A 13,936-nucleotide genomic window follows, 5' to 3' on the forward strand; every position below is an offset into this window, starting at 1 on the left:
TAGCAGGTAGCAAACATGCAACCCTGAGGGACAGTACAAGCCATAAGTACCAACAGGCTCACCCAGGAATTTCTTTATTAGACTCTTCCTCCGGAAAGACAGTTATTAGCACATCCTCCCAGAGAATGTCTTTCGATGCCATTGTTCATAGTGACATCAGACTTGGGTCTGTCCAGACTTCCAGGCTGCAGGGGCTTAGTAATCTGATCCAAGCTCACTTTTCTTTTGGCTCCTATGATTTTTTTTCTCCTTTTGTTGGGTTGGGCAGGGGTGCAGGTGGTGGTTGGAGGGTGTTAATGAAGCAACGTAAGACGGCTCTTCTTGTGTCACTTCCCAGGTGCAATTTGGCCATGCAGGTGCTTGTGCCAACCAGGCCTCAGAAACAGCAGTGGCAAAGAACCAGGCCTTGAAGGAGGCAGGAGTCTTTGTGCCGTGGAGCTTTGATGAGCTAGGCGAAATCATTCAGTAAGCTGGCTGTGTGTCTGTGTATTGTGGGGGGTGAGAGGGGGCATAGACTTTTGAGATGTAGAGACCCCCTTAGTTAGCCTGCAAATACCTAGAGCCCTGATTTTATTATTTAGAATAGTGGCATTCTCTCTTTTTCCACCCCTCCCCCCCAATTAAGGGCAGGCATAGAATATCCATTATACCTGTGAAGTCATGCAAAACATATTTCCATATTAGCCATGTTTGGGGGAGGGGATCACTGAGAGCCCATCAGTTCTCACTCTTGGGGTGGACAGCGTTTTTCATCATGAGCCCTTTGGAATTGTCCTGGATCACTGTATTCATCTGAGCAGCCAAGTCTTTCTCAGTTGATCGTTACACTGTTACTGCAACAATGTATCGCTGTGTCCGCGGCCCTCCTGGTTTTGCTCGCCTCACCAAGGCTTCCTGAGTTTTCGGAAACCATCTTCTGGGCTTTGTAAAAGGCTGAAGCCGCAAGAGTTCTCTTCCTCTTTTGATCTGGTTGATCCTAAGATGATTTTGCACTTCCCGAGTGTATGTATCAGATGAGGACTCTGGCTAAGGGAAGATGGGGCCAGATGCATGCTCAGGCCTACTGTCTCTTGTAGATTATTCACAAATAGCTAAGAACTGACTTCAGTTCCCAATAACTTCCTTTCTTCCATCTCTTAAACCAGTTTGTCTCTGTGCCTCCTATGACTCTCCCCTTAAAATCACTCAGGCTTAGGGCCCAGGAAAACACTTAATTAGAGACAAAAGTTTGGTTTAGTTTTTTTTTAATTGTTTACATTTGAGGGGGCCTTTCACCCATTTAGATTTCAGTACTGTGATGATTGATGGGAATAGGCTGGGGAAGGCTAGACTAAGCCAAGAGACTTGGGGGAAAGAGGACATTACGTAATGAAAGGCATGTCGTTTCTGCTTATTAATCTTCTCTTCCCCTTCCTTACTTCTCAGGAATGTATATGAAGATCTTGTTGCCAAAGGAGTCATTGTACCTGCTCAGGAGGTCCCTCCCCCCACTGTGCCAATGGATTACTCCTGGGCCCGGGTAGGTGATTGTTTGTACTCATGGTGTCACTAGAAAACCAAAGGTTTGGGAAAGGTCAGGAGGTGTTAGTCTGAATCTGCTTGGGAATGGTTATAGGTTGCTTCCTCTCCCTTTGTTTGGACACAGGGTGTTTCTTTAGGATTTGTAATATGAACCACAGGGTCATACTACTAATGTCTCTCTACGAAGTCCCTTGGGGAAGTGTATCTAGGAGTCTCACCAAAGGATGACTTACTCTTGCCTTGTGATAGGATATGGAGTCTGAAGGTGACACATTGAAAATTCAGTGGATAGAAAAAATTCCAGGAATACTTTAGTCTAAATTACATGTATAACCGCATCTTTGCATGGTTGGCCCAAAAGGTTCTGGTTCAGAATGGGCTTGGGGATGGCAGAGCATTGAGACAACCCCTTGCAAGCCATTTGGACTTTATGAGTGTGGAGGCAGGTTATATCAAGGTGTAGCTTTCTCTCACTATGGGATTTTCCTCAGATGACAAATTTATTTCAGTCTAACTGTTTGAAAAGTACAAAGAGATGAAGGCAAAAAAAAGACTGTGAAGAAAGAGAAGGCAACCTTCCCAGAACAGGGAAGCATGTCAGATACAATCCTACTGCTTCCCCACCTCTAAAGGAAAGCACATAGTTCAGATGACTCTGGAGGGCCCCAGGCCTGTGCCCTTGGATATGGTGATTGTTTCATGTTGGGAGGGGAGGGGCATGGCACTCCTAGGCTGAGTGCTGTCATCCCCTGCTTAGCTTTTTTCTCTCTGCTGTGATCTCTAGGAGCTAGGCTTAATCCGTAAACCAGCTTCCTTCATGACCAGCATCTGTGATGAACGAGGGCAGGAGCTCATCTACGCAGGCATGCCCATCACCGAGGTCTTCAAAGAGGAGATGGGCATTGGAGGGGTCCTGGGGCTGCTGTGGTTCCAGAGAAGGTGAGGGGCTGCCAGAGAAAGAAAGTGAAATGTTGATTTTTTTTTAGCCTGGAAGAAAGGTAGGGCAGGGAATTGAATAGAACTCAGAAATGGGCTTTGTGCCTTACAAAATGTTTGTTGGGTTACTGGAGAGAAACAGAGACAAGTTATTGTCTTTCTTCATTTAAGAATCAAGAGGCTGGTCTAGCAGCTAGACCCTACAACAGAAAGAATGGAGAGCTAACTATAGGGGGAAAAAAGGTGAAAGCAAGACCCTGATGGGGCACTAATTCAATTGAACAAGTATTCATGAAGTGCCTACTGTGTGCCAGGAATCCCTCCATAACTTCAGTCCTTCCGAAGCTCCATGATCTCACCAGCACAGGTACTGCCTCTCTCGGAAGGCACCATACTCAACCCCTCGCCTGCTTGGTAGGATCCAACAATATTTACACTCTGCCAGCACAATCTTCACTGATTCTCTAAATCCAGAACCAAGGACCTCAAGTTCTCCATGACTTTGCCAAAGGGGAGGGAGGGGTATGTCTGGACCTAGGTGGCTGGGGGTGGGCGAAGTCCTTCCTAGAGGCAGTAGAAAGTGCTTGGGTGACATGGAGCTCATTGTTTGGTTTTTTATGATCCTGTTTATGACCAGGGAGTTGTCAAAAGGGGCAGGAATAGGGTAACACACATTGGGTGCGTGCTGTGTATTGGTGAGCCTCTGTGTCATCAGCATGAATGTTATAGCAGTTTTTTTTTCCTTGCAACTCACAAGACCAGCTGAACCCTTTCTTGGGATTGACAGCTGAGCAAGGGCCCATTGAGTCTGTGACCCAGAGAAACTTTGAGTGAAGTGGCATTGGTCACCAGAGTGGGGTCTTAATGTTTGTCACTTCACCACTTCCCCCTTCATTGCCTCCCGCAAAGAATTCAACGGATTATACCGTTGGGGTCCTTTCAATACCCCGTTTTGGTCATTGGGTTTTTTTCCTTTCTCACTGGCATGGGAATGGGTGTGTCCTACAGAAGAGTCGCACTGAAAAGTAGGGGAAAGGAAGTTTTGTTCAGTTATTTCAGATGTGTCCAATGTAACCCCATGGACTATAGCACACAGTACTATCTGTAGGATTTTCTTGACAAAGATACTGGAGTGGTTTACCATTTCCTTCTTCAGCTCATTTTCCAGATGAGGAACTGAGGCAAACAGAATCCAGTGACTTGCCAGGGTCACACAGCTAGTAAGTGTCTGAGGCTGGATTTGAACTCAGGTCTTCCTGACTCCAGGTTGAGTGTTCTGTCCACTGTGCCACCTAACTGCCTGCCTGGGGAAAGGGATGCTGCCTCCTTTTTTATCAGTGCCTAGAAAGTAAGCCTAAGTATAACTTAAAACAAATGATAGCCTAATTAAAATTGCTACATAACCAAACCTCCAAGTAACTGCCATATCTTTTAAACAGACCAATATTTTTAGTACAAATTCTAGTACTGCAAAAGAATAAGGAATCGAGAATCGTTTATAACTGTTCCTCGCTCTAGCCTCTTAACCTCCTTCTTTCGGCTATTGCAGTTTACTATAGTGGAGGTGAGGGCCCAGAGAAATCTGAGAGGCCAAGGGAGAACCCCTCTGGAGTTCTCCTGACCAGTTCTGTGCCAGGATGAAGATTTTCAGCTTCCACAGCAGGAGAGAGCTGTCCCAGTCTCTTACTTCCTTCCCTATCCCCCCCACCCTCCTTACTGAGGGACGGCAGGGTCCAACCATTTGGCCCTAATGCCGGATACTCATCAGGGTCCAAGGACCTCGGGAAGATTCACAAAGCTGCTTCGATCAGGAATGTGGCAGCTACTGCTGCTCAGGAAGTCCAATGTGAGCGATCTGGACAAAGAGAACAGGACATCTCTACACCTGGCCTGTGCTAATGGATATCCAGTTGCTGTGTCTCTCTTAGTAGAGAGAAAATACAAACTAAACCTGCGTGACAATGACTGTCAAACACCTTTAATGAAGGCAGTACAGTGTCAGCAGGAGGAGTGTGTAACGGTCCTGCTTGAGCATGGTGCAGACCCTAGTCTTTCGGATACCAACACAATACTGCACTTCTCTATGCTGCCTCTGGACAGAACATAACCATGGCCGCAAAGCTACTTAGACATAAAATAGGTATGGAAGCAAAAAACAAGGAAGGCTGTATACCACTTTTGCTTGCAATTACAGAAAGTAACCAAGATATGGTAGACTTTTTCTTAAAGAATGGAGCAAATGTGAATACCTCGGATAGGTTTAAAAGCACAGCTCTGATGCTTGCTGTCAGTGGTCAAATCAACAGACATAGTCATCTTCTAAAATATGATTTTGATCTCTCTTGCCGAGATACATTTGGACGGACAGCTGAGGAATATGCTGTTGTCAAGTGGTCATTCTATTCATCGCCAACTAATTAATAAGAATGGAATAGTAATAATCAGCTCCTTTCACCCCAAATCAGCAGTTCAGAGAAGGCTTCTGATCCAGAGTTTACTTTGGGTGGACCTGTCAAGGACCAAGAAGTGGTGGAAGAAAGTTCCCTAGAATGTGAGCAGACTCTCTGACAAGCCTGGGACTGATGATTCCTGGCCAACTACAGATGAAGAACTAGATTTTAGTACTAAGAAACTCCCCAAGGTGAACTTAAATAATAAATGATTCTCAGCAAATAAGGAAAAACATATATGAAAAGAATAGCACTGTTTTTTTTTTTTTTTGGCTTCTTTTTTGGAGGGGGAAGGCAGAGCAATTGGGGTTAAGTGACTTGCCCAAGGTCACACAGTAGTAAATGTGTCAGGTGTCTGAGGTCGGATTTGAATTCAGGTCCTCTTGACAGCAAGGCTGGTGCTTTACTCACTGCGCCACCTAGCTGCCCTGAGTAACACTGTCAATACAGAACATAGAACTTTTCTTGGGCACCATCAATCAGATAGCAAAAAAGAAGATAAGACAGATACTCTTCCTAAGCCTTCATCCCAAGCCCAGTGCTGCCCTCATCCTGTCCATCCCTCACTTGGCTCCTTTTCACGATCTTCCCAGGTGATAACTACTCTTCTAGGCATTAATAAGGAAGAATCAAGAGAATCAGAGGAGGAAGAAAAGGTGTATTAATTGGCAGTGGTAGTACAGAACAGACACTTCCTGAAACTCCAAGTCTTGCTAATGAAGTTCAGGCTCACAGTACATCAGAGAATTATGCTGTTAGAAAAGAGCTGATGTCAGCATTAGGATTGGAAGAGGAAGAAGGTGCAGAATCACCTTGAGATTCAGAGCTTAATACTGAAAGGGAAAAATGAAAGAAACAAGATACAAGCAGCAGTCCAAGATATCTCAGAAATCAGGAGAAAATCACAATGCTTCAATAAGAAACCAAATGGAGCAACAAATTAGAGATCTGGAATCCAAACTCTGAAAATGAAAAACCTCACATTAAGATTCTATGGAGGCAGAGCTAGAGAGAAAATCATATGATTATCTTCCATAGATGCAGAAAAAGCTTTTTACAAAATACATCACCCATTCCTATTAAAACACTAAAGAGCATAGGAATAAATGGAGTTTTCCTTAAAAAAAATGAGGAGTCAACTTGAAATTTTGTTTCAATACTGGACCTGGATTTAATGCTCAGATCCTTCTTGAATTTTAATAACTTTTGCAGGGCAGTGAAGGAAAGCCAGGGAATTGCATGATGTGTTTGTTATTCTTTAATGTGTCAGTGAGACACAGCATGGTATAGTGGATCAAGGTCCTGGGTTCAATTTCTGCCTCTAAAACATGCTAGCTGCATGATCATGGTCTAATCACTTGACTTCTCAGCATTCTCTGACTATAAATTTACAAGGCAAGTTACAAATGATATGATACATTGATAGAGCGAAGTTTCAGCACTAATAAAGTCATCATTCTGGACAAACTAGAAAATTCATTTTTATTTTCCTTATGTCCCTAATGTTTTTTTTAATTACCTTTAAATAATTTAAATAAATTTTGTAAATCCCTTTTTTTTATATCATCTCCCATTTTCTACTGTATGCCTCCCCAACTCTATTAAATAGAGAGCCACCCCTTATATTAAATACTTTTTTTTATAAAAGATGGGGGTGAGGGGTGTTTAGCAAAATTAATCAGCATTAAAAAAGTATCATGTTATATGCAATGTTCCATGCCCATAGTCCCTTACCTCCACAAAGAAGGTGGGAGTTGTTTATTCATATTTTTTCTTGGGGATCAGATTCAGTGTGCTTTAATACCATTCAGTTTTGGTTGTTGACTTTTTCATTTTATATTGCTGTTTAATATCTTTTGACCACTTATCCCCAGTGTTCTCAATGTTCCTTAGGTTACCTAAATATTCTTGCCAATTCATTGAGATGTGCCTGATGGTGACAGCTGATCATGGACCTGCTGTCTCAGGGGCCCACAATACCATTATCTGTGCCCGAGCTGGGAAAGACCTAGTCTCCAGTCTTACATCAGGGCTGCTCACAATCGTAAGTATCCTTATCTGATTAAGTCATGAAATGTTCAGCAAAGATTTAAATCCTTGCCACATTTTGTGCTAATTATTGGGAGATTTACAGAGGGTAAAGAAAATCTGGTCCATCCTATCGGGAAACTTAGTTTGGTCCCGAGGATAAGACGTGTGCACAGATAAAATAAAAATTAGAATGTAAATGTATATAGAAGCTAATAAAGTACGACAAGGTCAGAGGAAGCAAAGAGCACTTCTTGTTGAAGGATCAGTGAAGGTCAGAGAAGAGAGCATTTGAACTATTCCTTAAAGGATGTCAGTAGTCAAGGTTTGAGGTGATGGATTTTATGAATGGCAGCATCTGACCTGCTCGCATTTTTTCTCTCTATGTATGGAACCCTTTGCTAGATGTAATTGAAAGCATCTCTACCTTCCAGATTGTCCCTACCCCCTGCCCTTTAAAAAGTGATGGGGCAGGGGCGCCGAGGCATAGTGCACCCGGGTGGTGAAGTGGATAGAGCACTGGCCCTAGAGTCAGGAGAACCTGAGTTCAAGTACACCCTCAAACACTTATTAGCTGTGTGACTCTGGGCAAGTCACCTAATCCTGATTGCCTCCAAAAAAACAAAAAGCGACTTGGGATAGGGGGAACAGGGAGAAACTCCTTAGCACTGAAGGTGACGTAAGGGTTCATCTCACGCAGGGAGACCGCTTTGGGGGTGCTTTAGATGCAGCAGCCAAGATGTTCAGCAAAGCCTTTGACAGCGGCATCATCCCCATGGAGTTTGTGAACAAGATGAAGAAGGAAGGAAGACTGATCATGGGGATTGGTCACAGAGTCAAATCCGTAAGTGGAATCATTCTGTACAGAATGGGAGCAGGGTGTGGTGCCGTTGGACCAGAGGACCCCTGAGGTTCCTTCCAACTCTGCTGCTGTGATCCTATAACATGGGTGCTGCCCATCCTCAAAAGCTCTCTTCTGAGTCAGCCTCACTGCCTCTTGTGTCAACTTTCAGATAAACAACCCAGATATGAGGGTTCAGATCCTTAAAGATTACGTCAAACAACACTTTCCTGCCACTCCCCTTCTGGATTATGCCCTCGAAGTGGAGAAGATCACCACTTCCAAGGTAAAAATGCTGTTAGGGTCAGTCTAGACTTGGGCCACTTACTTCTGAGGGTAAATTTGAGAAGAGAAGACATAGAGCAGAAATCAGACACCTTGTACTTTGGGTCATTTAGTGCTGTCCTCTCAACCAAGTGGATGTTTGCTGCTTTCTGAAGTGATAGCTGGAGAAGATGTGTTCCTCCTTTTGTTCCAAGGGTGGACTATTATGGATGTAGATTATTATATTTTATTTTTATATAGAATATTATATATTCCATTAGATGTGGTTGAAGTGTTAATCTCTGTTATAAGAGAAGGCTTGCTAGGTAAGGGAAAGAAGGGGAAAATATTTGGAAATTTGGAAATGAATGTGATGTAAAAACAAAGAACAGCAGCAGCAATATTTATGAGGTGATCAGTCCTTACTGTAACATAGACCTCTTTTTTAAGGGACTTGCATGACCAATTCTCAAATGTACTTTTAAACAGTAATTATACACAATTGTTGGGGCACTTAAACAAAAGCATTGAATAGTTAGTGTAATAATAGCCAGCATTTACAGTGCTTTTAGGTTTGTAAAGCACTTGGTAAACATTATCTTCTTTGATCCTGAAAGTAACTGTGGGAGGTAGGGTCATTATTTACAGATAAGGAAACGGATGCAGAGGACGTAAATGATGGGCCCAGGGTCACAGAGCCAGTAACTGTTTGAGGTAGGATTTGAACTTAGGTCTTGCTGACTTGACTCTAGTATCCCCTATACCTAGAATATGTGTATTATGTATACATATATACATGTTGAAAATTAGTGTGTAAGTAACCCACAGTTAAGCACTGGGCAATGGTGAAGAGGAAAGAATGTTTTACTACTGACTACCTTTCATCACCTGTAAAATGAGGGGGTGGAACTAGAAGATCTCAAAGGGCCCTGTTAGCTCCAAACCTAGGATTCTGGAAATGGGAGTCAAATAAAAACTGGGAAAATGGGTTCGGATCCACATATCACAATAAACTCCTAACTTGATGAATGATCTGAGCGTGACAAAATAGGTTTGTTTCTGCTCTGCAGAACTGAAACGTTTTTCTTTAATCAGTCAGAATGGGACATCATCAGAGATGTAACCAGGTTTAAAATTCAGTGACAAATACCTCTTCTTTAAAAAGCAGGACTAAAAAGAAATCCCACCAGATAGCCAAAGGAATAATGAGCAGTCTTTTTTTTGTTTGTTTTTCACATTTGCAGAAGCCAAATCTTATCCTGAATGTAGATGGTTTTATTGGAGCTGCATTTGTGGATATGCTCAGGAATTGTGGCTCTTTTACCAGGTGAGTCATGCAGACCTCTTCTGTCTGTTGTCCTATTTCTGCTTCTCTTGACAGGAAAGAGAATCTAGGATGGTTTTCATGGGGACAAGAGGTTATCAGAACCCAGAGTGGTTGCCTCTTAGACTTAATGATAAAGTGATTACTGCCCTTTTAGTATTTCAGCTTGGACCAGAGACAGTGCTGCTTAGTTTGGAGGATCTGTTGAGATAAGCTGTAAAAAATAAAAAAATCTAATGTGGTTGTGTGTGCTTGTGTTACAGGGAGGAAGCTGATGAATATATTGATATTGGAGCCCTCAACGGTATTTTCGTTCTAGGAAGAAGTATGGGTTTCATTGGTGAGTTTTTGCTTTTTGGTTTTCTGTAGGGTTTCACTCATTCTGCCAACTCCTACCATATTGCTGTAGACTGGGAGTCTTTCTGTTACAGAAAAGTTGTCACAATATAAATCATTCTTGACACTTCTCCATATATGATGGAAAGGCAGCCTTGGTGGCAGAAAGTTCAGTTCTTGCCTTGTGATGGGCAAGTTGCCCGGGCTGTAAGTCATGTCCGACTCTTTGTGACCCCATTTTTGGGTTTTTCTTGGCGAAGATTCTGGAATGTTTTGCCATTTTCTTCTCCAGCTCCTTTGACAGATGAGGAACTGAGGCAGGCAGGGTTAAGTGACTTGTCCAGAGTCACACAGCTAGGAAGTATCTGAGACCAGATTTGAACTCGGGTCTTCTGACTTCCGGGCTCAGTGCTCTATCCACTGCACCACCTAACTGCCCATAGACAACTCTTTAAGACTTAAAAAGTTGACTGGTCTGCCTAAGTGGAGGGAGTTTCCACAGAGTTTTACATACTGATGAAATTATATATCTGGATCAAAAAACAATTTAGAATATAATGGAAAGAGGATCTCCTTGGCATTTGAAAAACTTAGGGTTGCTGTGTGTCATTTTGATTAACTCCCTTATTACCTCTTTTTTAAAATACAGTGGGATCAGACTAGATTTCTCTCATGTCCTTCAGCTCTGATGGTCTAGAAAAGGACCTAGAGTCCAGTATCACTGGCCCTAGATTATGTAAAGTCCAGTTAAATTAATCAACGGTCTTCTTATCACCTGGCTAGGCTGTCTGAACTGTCCATTAAGGGGAAGGGGATTTCCTGTTGAACAGAACTGAATTTCCTTCCCTCTCCTCCTTATATCTGACATCTTTCCCTTCCCCTGTCCCCCTTACTATTTTTTGTTTAAGAGGACATGCTTTTGCTCCATTTTTAGGGCATTATCTAGATCAGAAGAGGCTGAAACAGGGTCTATACCGGCATCCGTGGGATGATATTTCCTATGTTCTCCCGGAACACATGACCATGTAAACAGGACGAGGAGCCTCATTCTGAGAGGGGAAAAGAAAACCTCTCCCTAAGATACAGTGCACATGCCTAGCACTGGAGACTGCTACCAGATGGACTGGAGCTTCAAGGAGCCATTGGTGTACAGACATTAGAGACCAACATGTATCTATCTCTATAAGCTAACCCAGTTAAATTCACACAGAGAAGCTTAATATTTTTTTTATAAGCATAGAAATGGAAGCAAATAAAGCCAATACTTGTGATGTTTCATATGCTACCTGCTGTATTTATTACGTGGAAGCCACTGAGCACTGTCTGTATACATTTTGTTTCCTCATTGTAGAATGTGTGTTTATGTGTAGTTGTGTTGGCTTATTTTTATTTTTTCCCATTTAAAAAAAATAACTTGGCTTTATCCTTTCCTTGGAGGAGGGGAAGGAATTCTGCTTAAAAACTGGACAGCTAGATTAACATGAAAAGAACTTAGAATATCCTGTTTCTCCACACATGCCTTGTCCTCCTCCTCCTAGAACATGAAGAGCATTGTTTGTGTTCATCTCTGATTTGGGGGACCTTTTATTATTATTGTATTTTTTTTTGATATGCTGTATGTAAAAGGTTTTATTACTGTCTGTGTTCAGTAGTGCATTTCCAAGTCTGCTCGTGCGTGGGACAGGGGACTGTGGCCACCTCAGCCAGTGTCATGCCAAAACGCGTGATGTGGTAGTTTAAAATGTAAAGTTGTCACGTACAAAAACTGTGAAATGACCAGTATCTTACATACTTTGTATTTATGCAGCGATGACTGAATTATTGTTCCATGGGTCATTAGCTTGTGGCTGCACAATCTGTGTACGTAAAATGCAAAAGATTCTGGATAGCCGAGTATCCTCTCAGTCCCTTCTCTGTGTTATCATAGTCCAATTTAAATAAACAGTATAATAACAACAAAAGCACCATTTTCAGCTTGTCACTGTATCTAAATCTGTTCACCCAACAACACCACTTCATAAAGATTGCACATATGTATGGGCTTTGTTTTTGGGGGGAGGGAGGAGGGGTGGCCGGAGTGTGTATGCATATGTACATAATAAATCATAACTCATGCCAGCAAAGTACAAGTTCCAGCAGGTCCTATAAAGGGTCGTAGTATATAGAGACATTAGGGATCCAGCCCCTCCCACCTCCCATTTTATAGATGAGAAGATTGGAAATATAGATTAAGTGACTCCCATGGTAAAATAAAGAGTAGGGCCAAGATTTGAACTAAATGTCTAACTTAAAATACAGTGTTCTTTCCATTCCCCAGTGCTGCTTCTCAGAAAATATAGCCTATGGGGCAGTTAGGTAGCACAGTGGCTAGAGCACCAGCTTGGGAGTCAGTGACCCTGTGCAAGTCACTTAACCCTGATTGCCTCCCAAAAACCATCTTTATGTAGCTATATACATATATCCACGTATATGAATACATACATATACATAACATATACCCTAGCTGAATGGGGAAAAGATTGCCAAAGGACTGGTTGTGAGATGAACTTTTTGGAGAGAAAAAAATCTAGAAACCATCTCAGGTGTGAGGGGTTCAATCTGTATTGGTTGGCGTACCCTTCTGAGTGATAGCAGAGTCATAGAGTTTTAGAGTTAAAATTGCGTTCGGTTGTGGGTGTCCATTTAGAAAGGATGTGATAAGTTGCAGTGTCCAAAGATGGGCATCAGGGTGGCAAAGGGCCTTGAGTCTGGCACAAAGTTTCTTAACCTGGGGTTTGTTGAACTTGACTCTTTGTAAGTGATTTCCTTTATGATCCTATGTATGCATTTTAAAACATTTTGAGACACGTCTGAAGGCTTCACCAGACTGCTAGAGAGATCCATGACAAAAGAGATTTAAGAATACTTGGTCTATGCCATATAAGGTTATGTTGAAGAACGGATTTTTAAGTCAATAATGATTTATTACATTTTTAACACGACTGAATTGTTTTGATTTCTTTATATTAAAAGTGCCTGTTTAAATTGTGTTTTAAATGGAGCTACTTAGCTACTCCTTTAAACTCAAATCATTCTGACTTTCATTGAATGGCCAACAACATAGGCCCAGCCCAAGCCTTTGCGGCTCATTGTTAAGGTTTTGAAGGCTTAGAATGGGTGTCAGTAGCAATTGTTTTCCAGCTCCAGCTGGAAACTCCCAGATTGATATATTTGTGATGATAAATTGGGCACTCTTTTGTCTCATTTCTCACCTAGCCCTTAGCCATTGAATGGGTGTGGCCTCAGACAAACTGAGACCTGGGAAAGACCTTAATCTAGAGAAGGCCAAAGTTAACCACTGCATCCTGGGCCATTACCAGTCGTCTTGACCTTGGTCTTGCCATTGACTCCCAATGACTCTGGAGAAGAGACTGAGACTGACAACTTTATGCATAGCTTGGCCTCACCCAAATATAGTTCAAGTCATGTCATGCTGTGATGTCATTGGTCCTTTTTGAGAACTAAAGACAACGCATTGAAGTGTCTGGCATATTAGAGTACAGAGCTCGGAGTCAGGAAGGCCTGGATTCAAATCCCACCTCTGACATTTATTACCTGTGTGACCCTGGGCAAACCACTCAATTTTCTGAGCCTCAGTTTCTTCATTTATAAAGTTGGGGGTGGGGTGAGTGATGGGATGGCCTCTAAGGCACTTTCCTCTAAACCGGCGATTTAGGATTCTACATTTTCTCCTATTGAATGTAATGTCCTTGAGGGTGGGGACTTTCATTTTTATAGTTATATGCCCAGTACCTGACTGATAGTAGACATCTAATAAATGCTTATTGATCGTAGGAGGGATACCAACCTATATAAATAATATGTACATAAATAACAGTCACTTGACGGTGGCAGACATATGAATACATATCACTGCATCATTTAATGACTTTCGTTCTTGTCATTTTCAGTTGTCTCCAACTTTTCATGATCCCATTTGGGGTTTTCTTGGCAAAGCTACTGGAGTGGTTAGCCATTTCCTTCTCCAGCTCACTTTACAGATGAAAAAACTGAGGCAAACAGGGTTAAGTGATTTGCCCAGAGTCACACAGCTAGTAAGTGTCTGAGGCCGGATTTGAATTCAGGAAGATGAGTCTTCCTGACTCCAGGGCCAGTACTCTGTATACTGTGGTACCACCTAGTGGCCCAATCACTTCTTTACACCCTTTTACCTCTATACTTTTATTTTATTGCCTG

At 42.3% G+C, this 13,936-nt stretch overlaps 1 protein-coding gene across 3 annotated transcripts in view; it reads left to right on the top strand.

The window, feature by feature from the left end:
• The window catches only part of ACLY (ATP citrate lyase), a 45,671-nt gene extending 34,007 nt beyond the window's left edge, over window positions 1-11,664 (top strand). For all 3 annotated transcript variants that reach the window (XM_036754584.1, XM_036754586.1, XM_036754585.1), the window contains 9 exons: window positions 338-465; window positions 1,426-1,519; window positions 2,306-2,460; window positions 6,801-6,951; window positions 7,636-7,779; window positions 7,949-8,062; window positions 9,285-9,367; window positions 9,628-9,704; window positions 10,635-11,664. In XM_036754584.1, coding sequence (XP_036610479.1) covers window positions 338-465; window positions 1,426-1,519; window positions 2,306-2,460; window positions 6,801-6,951; window positions 7,636-7,779; window positions 7,949-8,062; window positions 9,285-9,367; window positions 9,628-9,704; window positions 10,635-10,729 — 1,041 coding nt within the window. In that variant the 3' untranslated portion in view covers window positions 10,730-11,664. The remainder of the gene's footprint in view (window positions 1-337; window positions 466-1,425; window positions 1,520-2,305; window positions 2,461-6,800; window positions 6,952-7,635; window positions 7,780-7,948; window positions 8,063-9,284; window positions 9,368-9,627; window positions 9,705-10,634) is intronic.
• The last annotated feature ends 2,272 nt before the right edge of the window (window positions 11,665-13,936 follow it).

Source organism: Trichosurus vulpecula, chromosome 4 (assembly GCF_011100635.1).
Source record: "Trichosurus vulpecula isolate mTriVul1 chromosome 4, mTriVul1.pri, whole genome shotgun sequence".
Taxonomy (NCBI): Eukaryota; Metazoa; Chordata; class Mammalia; order Diprotodontia; family Phalangeridae; genus Trichosurus; species Trichosurus vulpecula.